The 9939-nt window shown below is 25.6% G+C and overlaps 1 protein-coding gene across 1 annotated transcript in view; it reads left to right on the plus strand.

The window, feature by feature from the left end:
* The first annotated feature begins 7517 nt into the window (after positions 1–7517).
* LOC136086954 (uncharacterized) overlaps positions 7518–9939 on the plus strand; it is an 8326-nt gene continuing 5904 nt past the window's right edge. Inside the window, exon 1 of the mRNA XM_065809455.1 lies at positions 7518–8896. Within this exon, the coding sequence (XP_065665527.1) occupies positions 7518–8896 (1379 nt within the window). The remainder of the gene's footprint in view (positions 8897–9939) is intronic.

Raw genomic sequence — 9939 nt, forward strand, 5'->3', positions numbered from 1 at the left:
GTTTGCTGATGATACTACCATTTATTCTTGTCGTGATAAGAAACCAACACCCTCTGATTGCTTGGAGGGGGCATTTGAGCTTGAAAAGGATTTAATTCAGATAAAACTCAATTTTTTTCAGCCAATCGTTATCGCAGTAATTTAGATCTTCCTATATTTATGAGCGGTAATGTACTCGATGAGTCACCTACTCTTCATCTTCTAGGATTAACTCTTGCTACCAATCTTTCTTGGAATCCATATATCAAATTAGTTGCAAAATTAGCATCTGCTAAGGTTGCATCTCTTTATCGAGCTCGTCACTTTTTATACTTCGGATTCTATTTTCTATCTCTATAAATCTCAAATCCGGCCTTGTATGGAATACTGTTGCCATATCTGGGGCAGATTTTCTAATGATGCCCTTTCTTTTTTAGACAAGGTGCAAAAGCGCATTGTAAACATAGCTGGACCTGCTCTTGCAGTTAACTTCCAACTATTATCAGATTGTCATAATGTTGCTTCTCTTTCTCTTTTCTACAAATACTATAATGGGCACTGCTTTAAAGGGCTAGCGTCTCTTGTGCCATCTACTAAAATTCATTCTCGTGTTACTCGTCATTCAATTAAGTTTCATCCGTTTTCTGTGACTGTTCCTAAGTGCCCCAAAAACGCTTATTCGTCTAGTTTTTTTCCTTGAACATCAGCTCTTTGGAATTCGCTTCCTTCATCTTGCTTTCCTGATTCATATAATTTGCAATCCTTTATGTCGTCTGTCAATTGTTATCTTGCTCTACAATCTTCATCTTTTTTCTTTCAGTAACTTCCAACTTTAATTAGTGGCTGCCTGCAGCCTTGTTGGAAGCAAAGATGTTTAAAAAAAAAAAAAAATTCCAAAATAGAGGGAGTTGCAATAATCTAGCTGCACAAATGTTACTGAACATATTATGGTGCACAAATCTTTGTGCGATAAGAATTGTTTTATTTTGGATATTTTGCTCAATATATTGTAGCAGCTTTTAATAGTCTTATTTATTTGTATTTTTAAAGATAATTCATTGTCAAGTATCACACCTAAACTTTTTCAACAAAAAAGTCAACAAATCTAATGCATTTCTTGTTAACAAAAGTACCTTTAATAATAATATCTTTTTGAATGCTGATCATCTGAGTATCCAAAAGTTTTAACATTGAATATGTTCAAATATTTGTATAGTGGTCTTATATAGATATTAAAGTGTTTTGGACCTAGGAACTTGTGGTGCTCAAATTTTACATTTTGGTTCGAGGAATATGAGTTACCAATTTTAACTTTTTGGGTACGGTTAACTGAAAATGATTCAAACCACTTGTGAGCTGAGTCATGTGCTCGAATGTTCACAACATTCGTTGAATGTGCTTGAATGTTTTCTGTTAGCTGGGCAGTTGAGTGATGTTTTTTGTATCCATATTGGTATTCTATATGAAGATTGTTTGTTGTCATGTGGGAATCAAGACGATTGGAAACTACTCTTTCTATTAGCTTGCTAATGAATACTAAATTAGAAACTATAACTTTTTAAATTTGTCTATAATTTTTGAAGTCTTCATTATCTGTGGCAGAGTCTAACTTCTTTTTTAATGGAAGTAATGTAGTACTTTTTAGACAAGCCATGCTGCTCTATTCTAGCGATAGGTTTACTAGTTCAACCAATATATGTATAAATGTTTATAAATTATTATGTTGTAGATATGCCGGAATCAGATCATCAGGAGAACATTTTACTCCTAATGACATGGTTATTTTGTAAATTTCTTTGTATATTGTTGGACAGTGTTTCACAGGAAGACCTGCTATCACACGCAATTAAATGGCCACGCAAAAAATACTTTGTTTTGGCAATTTGACTACGGCTTTTGACATGTTTTCAAAATTTAAAAATATTCTAAAAAAAACATACTTAAACTTATCTAAAAAAAACTTTACTTTAAAGAAGAAAAAAAGTCTTAATGAAGAGAAAATAAAAGAAACACTTAACTAAAGCAAAAACACAATATATATATATATATATATATATATATATATATATATATATATATATATATATATATATATATATATATATATATATATATATATATATATATATATATATATATATGTATATATATATGTATATATATATGTATATAACCCAACCCATATATATGTATATAACCCATATATATGTATATAACCCATATATATGTATATAGCCCATATATATGTATATAACCCAACCCATATATATGTATACAACCCATATGTATATATATATGTATATAACCCAACTAAAACAAAACTTAATGAACTAAAATACTTAGTTTTATTAATATTTAGAACATTAATAAATATTAATAAACAATGAACAGTTTACTTTTATTGATTGTTTAAAAAGTATGCACACTTAATTTAAATTATAGTGTCTTTTTTTTACTAATTTAAAAATATCAGTTTCCATGTAAATGTAAACAAGTTAATAATTACGAATTAAAAAATCATTTCATTATTTGTTTTTAACATTAGTACTTTTTTTTTTTTTTTTTCAATTTGTTTCAAAAGATTAACATTTATCATAAAAATTACATAGTTATATAAATTAAAAAAAAAACAGTTTATCATATTACTTAATATAATAATTCATTAGAAGTGTTTTGTTACGATTCGATAATATAAAAGCTTTAAAGATCAAACTTATTTAATTGTTATGGCTTTCAAAAAATTTCTTTTTTTTTTAACAAAATTTTATCTTTTTAAATGTATTAACTTGAATTAATCTTATGATAAAATTTGTTAAAGAGACTTTGGTTGTCGTAAAAAGTCATCATTTATAGAAACAAAATAATTTTTTATTTTTTAATAAAGTTTATTATAAAAAGTGCATACTCAAATAATTTATACAATATAAATTAAAAATATTATATACAACTGCAATTATACTTTAAAAAAAAAATCATTATCAGTAAATTGTTACTTTATTTAAAAACGTTTTGCTAATATAAAAACGTTTTTTAAGAAATTTTTTTCACTTAAGGTATAATTCAGAATATTTTTCATTTAGCGTGTTTTTAAGATGGTTTTTGAAATAGCCGTGATCAAATTGTCAAAGCAAAATGTGATTTGCCTGGTCATATAATGCCCTGTGATCACACGTCTTCCTGTGAAACACTGGTTGTTGGGTCAAAATTTCTTAAAAACTGACCATTATAATCTGATATGTTTTTCTTTATTTAAAATATTTGAAGATTAGACCTGAGTTTTCTAATTTTGTCAGTAAAATAATTGTTTATGTTTTTAGCTAGTTCTCTGTCTGATTCGGCTGTTGGTAGTACATATTATTGAGTTTTATCTAGTAGCTTGTTTACCAATGAGAATAGATTTTTACTTGTAGTGTTTTTATTTAATAGGTTAGAGAAATATGTTCTTTTTTTTTATTTAAGCAATTATTGTTGTTTTTTTCCTGAGGCGTCTATATTCTTTTTTGTCACTTTCATTTTTTGATCTCTTACAATTTTTCTGCTTTTCTTTGTTTTTGCCTAAGTTTCATTCTCCGTCAAAAAATTTTTTTATTCTCCGTCAAAAAAAGCTGTTTTTACTCTTTTTATTTTCAAAGATTTTTTATTTTCCTCATGTTATTTTTTTTTCTTTTTTTTCTTTTGCACTTTTTATTTTATTTGTTAAGTATCTTCATTATTACTTTTTTTGGTTCATTTGTTTGTTTTATTTGTTTATTTTATTAAGGTGTTACTCTAATGACTTTAACTGTATAAGTGATATTGAATCTGATTAAGTAAAATTATAAAGAAACTAATTATAAATGATTAAATAATTGGATAAAATATATACTTAATTTTCATATACTTTAAACATTTATTTTTGGTATAATTAATTGGATACCTTTTTAAATTTTTTATTCATTTTTAATTTTTTGTTACTTTTTATTTTCTGCACAATCTCTTTCATTATAATTATTTCATATATAGTCTTTCATATATAGAGTTTCTGCACAATCTCTTTCATTACGGTTATTTAGTCTTTCATATATATTTAGCTGGTGTTATTTCTGGTTTATTTCTTGATATTTGATTATTAAAAGACTGTATGTCCACTGTTTTTAAATTACTGTATGTGATAGTATGGTATAACTTTTTATTTATTTTTGTTCTACTTTAAATCAATGAGAAAATGGTCACTCAAATCTAAGTCTGTCACAGCTAGCATAGTTACTGATATTTCATATGGCTTTTTAATTACAACATCTAGTATGTGTCCCATTTTATGAGTTGGTTTTTTGACTTGTTGTGTAAGATTTAGCACATCTAGTATCTCTTTGAAGCTTTTGCTAAATAGTTCTTTAGTATCTAAGTGTATGTTTATATCACCCGCTATAACTTATGTGCAACCTGTTGATACTATATTAAATGCAAATCAAAATTAGTGATCTTTTGGCTACAGTAATTTTAACACACACATGTTCAAAGGAGTGAAATTATTTATTTGGTAGTTGTTTGTGCTTAATTAATTGTTTTAAGATAATGCCTACCCCATCACCTTTTTCTTTATTTCTTTCTTTTCTTATTTTGTGAAGAAAAACATATCCATAATTTTTTATCATTGTTATTGTATTATTGTTTTCAGAAGTCATCCATGTTTCAGTAATAAAAACTGAAATCCAAGCCAAATGTCTGAATTCCAGTCAAGTATATGCTCCATTATATCTGGAAGTTTATTAGTAAGAGACCGAATATAGTGATCATAATATATAATTTATATAGGTTCTATCATCCTTCTGGACTTGACGTTTAAACAATTAGTTTCAAGTATTCTTTCAAGGTATTTTTTCTATCTCAATTGCAGGAGATTTAATATCAAATGCGCGGTGAAAATGATCATTTTGTCCATCTAAAACAAAGTTAACACATTTTTTATCAATTAAAGAGCACTGATCAGTTCTATGTTTTTTGCTACATTTAGCACGTATCAGATTTTGTTTTTTGCATTCCTTTACAAAAGCTTTGACAGTTAAAAAACGCATTACATTGAGTTTGTCATATATTCAGCAAGAAGTTAATCTGAGTGTGACTTTGTTTTTATAACATTGAAAACCTTTTTGCAATATTTTACTTATTTTTGCAAACACTTGAAACATTAATGGTTTATTTTTTATCGGTTTCAAGCTTCTATTTTAAAATGATCTTTGATGTTGATCACTTTGCTAAATTCTTGAATAAAATTGTTTTGTGAGTGTAGCATATTAACAACTTCATTATATATATATATATATATATATATATATATATATATATATATATATATATATATATATATATATATATATATATATATATATATATATATATATATATATATATATATATATATATATATATATGTATAGATAGATATAGAGATATAGAGATATATAGATATATATAGATATAGATATGCATATATATATATATATATAGATATAAATATAAATATATATATATATATATATATATATATATATATATATATATATATATATATATATATATATATATATATATATATATATATGCTTATGTAATACCAATTTTTTTTTACAAATATAAAAAGTGCTTATGGCCTTTGTAAAAAAATTAAGACTTATAGGTTAAAGAAACATAACTCCATTATGTTTCATGTCATTAAAATTCATGAGTTTTTTTTATATAGCAGATCAAAAGTCAACCAACATGTTCAGAGTCTCTGGAAACCAGAGACCAGGAAAAAATAGAGATATAAAGCCCAAGTCCTTTTGGAACTCTGCATTCCATATATATATATATATATATATTTATATATATATTTATATATATATATATATATAAATATATATATATATATATATATATATATATATATATATATATATATATATATATATATATATATACATATATATTAGTAGAAAATCACTTAACTAAATTTTTTTCCATTTGACACTGTGTTTCATCAACAAAGATTCATCAGAAATGAATGATCAAATTAATAAAACTTCAATTTATACCAAAAATTAAATTACAGGAAGTTGCAAATGTCTTAACTACTGTAAATTTTCACACATTTGTGGAATTTACTGACACTATTATAAAAAGAATTCTTTAGAAATGATTACTTATGCTATTTTTTTTAAATGTTTTTTTAAAAAGGGTAGTTAATGTAAATATTATTTGAACTCATTAATTTTTATAGTTTTTTAGGAGAAACTTATTTTTGTTTAATAAGCATTCTTGATTTGCATGTGTAATTATTTCAAATTTTTCTTGTAGGCATAGTATGCATTTTTTGGAAATATTGTTATATGCAGGCGCTGTTTTAAGGATAGACCAATTCAGTTAAAATCATCAATATTTTTTTCTTTTTATTCCCATATATATTTTGACAGCATGGTGTCTTTTGAATACTTTTTATTCTTGAAAGATTGCTTATGATTGGCAAAACGTTTTTTTCATTCACCCTCTGTTATGCCAATATATTGTTTATCAGGTACATTCTTAGAGGAAACAACACATTTATATACCACATTTTTTGATAAACAACTTCCACTCATTGGACAATTGATTTTTTGTTTACAATTACAATTTTCTGTAGTATTTTCATTTAGGATTTCTTTTTTGTTTAACAAAGCCTTATTGTGACCTTTTATAATTCTTTCCATATTTTTTGTGCAACTGTAGCTAACTTTAATTGTATTTCGATTAAAAATTTTATGTAATTTATTAGATCGCGAGAAATGCTTATCGACCAATTTTAAAAACACTTTTCCTATGTTATTAGAAACATTTTTGCTATATGGAATGGAAAAAACGTTTTGCCAATCATAAGCAATCATTCAAGAATAAAAAGTATTCAAAAGACACCATGCTGTCAAAATATATATGGGAATTAAAAGAAAAAAATATTGATGATTTTATACTGAATTGGTCTATCCTAAAAACAGCGCCTGCATATAACAATATTTCCAAAAAATGCACACTATGTAAAGTGCAAACTATGCCTTCAAGAAAAATTTGAAATAATTACCCATGCAAATCAAGAATGCTTATTAAACAAAAGATCAGAATTTATTTCTAAATGTTGGCACGAAAATAAGTTTCTCCTAAAAAACTTTAAAAATTAATGAGTTCAAATAATATTTACATTAACTACCCTTTTTATATATATATATATATATATATATATATATATATATATATATATATATATATATATATATATATATATATATATATATATATATATATAATACCCCTAAGTTATAATTTCAAAACTATTGGTTTTTTTATATTTGTTATTATTATTTTATTTAATGTATATATATATATATACGTATATATATATATATATATATATATATATATATATATATATATATATATATATATATATATTAATAAGAAAACATCAAACAATACGAATTCTCTTAATACAAATAATAATTTATTTTGAGAAAAGCCTGAAAAAGCTGAAAAAGCCTGAAAAAGCTTACCCTATGAGAATAGTTATATCAACTATCGGCACACCTAATTATGGAATATCTAACTACTTAGTTAAAGCAATACAACCTATCTTAAATAAAAATAAAACACGTTTGAAAAATTCTTTTGATTTTATTAACAAAGCAAACTCATGGAATGTAGACGAAAACGAAGTTCAAGTTTCATTCGATGTAATAAACCTTTATCCATCAATTCCACTTAAAGAAGCTACTTTAATTCTTATAGATCAATTAAATAAAGATGATTCCTACAGATGTTCTACCAAGCTTACTATATCAGAAACAAAAACACTTATAGAGCTTTGTTTACATCGTTGCTATTTTTTGTGGAACAACGAGATCCATGAATTGGAGAATTCCGGTCCTATTGGTCTTTCATTCATGGTTGTATTGGCAGAATCTTTTCTGCAACATCACGAAGAAAATGCCTTCAAAATTGCAAAGACATTAAATCCTCCTCTCGACTTAAAATCCTATCTAAGATACGTCGATGACAGCCATGCTAGATTTTCAAACATCCAAGAAGCAGAGAAATTCAAAATAATTTTAAATAAACAACACCCTGCAATACAATACACAATTGAGACAGAAAACCATAACAAAACTCTGAATTTCCTAGATATAACAATAATAAATAACAGCAAAGGTAAGTATGAGTTTAAAGTCTACAGAAAAGAAGCCATTACAAATATTCAAATAAAACCGCACTCAAATCACGACCCCAAAATTTTATGCGCAATATTCAAAGGTTATGTTCACAGGGCATACTCCATATGCAGTGTTACACATTTAAAAAATGAGATAAACTTTTTTATTCAGGTTTTTAATGAAAATGGGTACACCGAAAGCCAGCTAAAGAGTATTGCAAATCAAATTAGGAAAAAACGCTACGTAATGAATAATAGAATTCAATCCGAGAACAATGCTTTCCCAACAGTATCATTACCGTGGATACCTTCACTATCACCAAAGTTAAGGAAAATATTTCGAAAAGTTGGCTATAGAGTAGTTTTTAAATCAAATCCTAATTTAAGAACAATATTAACATGTAAAAACAAATCTAGATTACCCCTAAATAGCCAGCCTGGTACATATTTAGTTGAATGCAATTGCTCGAAAAAATATGTTGGAGAAACAAAATTACAAATTAAAACAAGAATTCAACAACATCAAAAAAGTTTAAATGATGGCAAACATCATCAGTCAGCAATTGCAACACATAGCAAGTTTTGCTCTGAAAAAATAAATTGGGAGAAAATTAAAACTCTTAAAGTTGAAACAAAAAAATTCGACCGTAAAGTACGAGAAGCACTTGAAATACAGAGGCACCAATGTTTCCCATCGAATGGCGGAATAAATCTAGATAATGGACAGTTTGTTAAAACTAAATTTTGGACTCCATTTTTTATATTCTTGCGTAACGAAAAAAGAAGCCATTCAACTGCTGACGTCAGTTAAAAAATTTTTTATAAAACTGTTTTTTAACGTTCAAAAAATTTTGTAATATTTTACGAGCTGATGATGCTGGTATCCATAACCCAGTGAAAATTTCTCAAAATAAATTATTATTTGTATTAAGAGAATTCGTATTGTTTGATGTTTTCTTATTAATATAACATACACTCTTATACACGATGTCTACACTGAAATCATATATATATATATATATATATACGTATATATATATATATATATATATATATATATATATATATATATATATATATATATATATATATATATATATATACGTATATATATATATACGTATATATATATATATATACGTATATATATATACATATATATATATATATATATATATATATATACGTATATATATATATATACGTATATATATATATATATACGTATAGTTCTATAGTTTGTTGGCTTTAGGAAGAGCGGAAGGAAAAAAGTGATTCTTACGCCAACACATACGTCACTTTTAATTACTTTTGACTTTCGTCCAACATTTCCGTGTTGGACGAAAGTAAAAACCATTAATTTAATTACAAATTAATCGTTTTTTAAAAAAACCACAAAAACGCAAATTTAATTGACCAGAATGTTTTTAAAAACATTCTGAATGTTTTTATAACATTTTGTATGTTTTTAACAATATAAACAATGTTTTTATTTTTATTTTTTTTAATAAAATGTTTTTATTTTTATTTTTTTTAATAAAATGTTTTTATTTTTATTTTTTTTACTGTAAATCATGCGTGGAGTGTTGCTACATCGACTATCTTATAGCCTGACTCGCAAGGGAGTGCTGCTACATCGACTGACAAATAGCCTGACTCGCAAGGGAGTGCTGCTACATCGACTGACAAATAGCCTGACTCGCAAGGGAGTGCTGCTACATCGACTGACAAATAGCCTGACCCGCAAGGGAGTGCTGCTACATCGACTG

Source organism: Hydra vulgaris, chromosome 11, assembly GCF_038396675.1.
Source record: "Hydra vulgaris chromosome 11, alternate assembly HydraT2T_AEP".
NCBI classification, from domain to species: Eukaryota; Metazoa; Cnidaria; class Hydrozoa; order Anthoathecata; family Hydridae; genus Hydra; species Hydra vulgaris.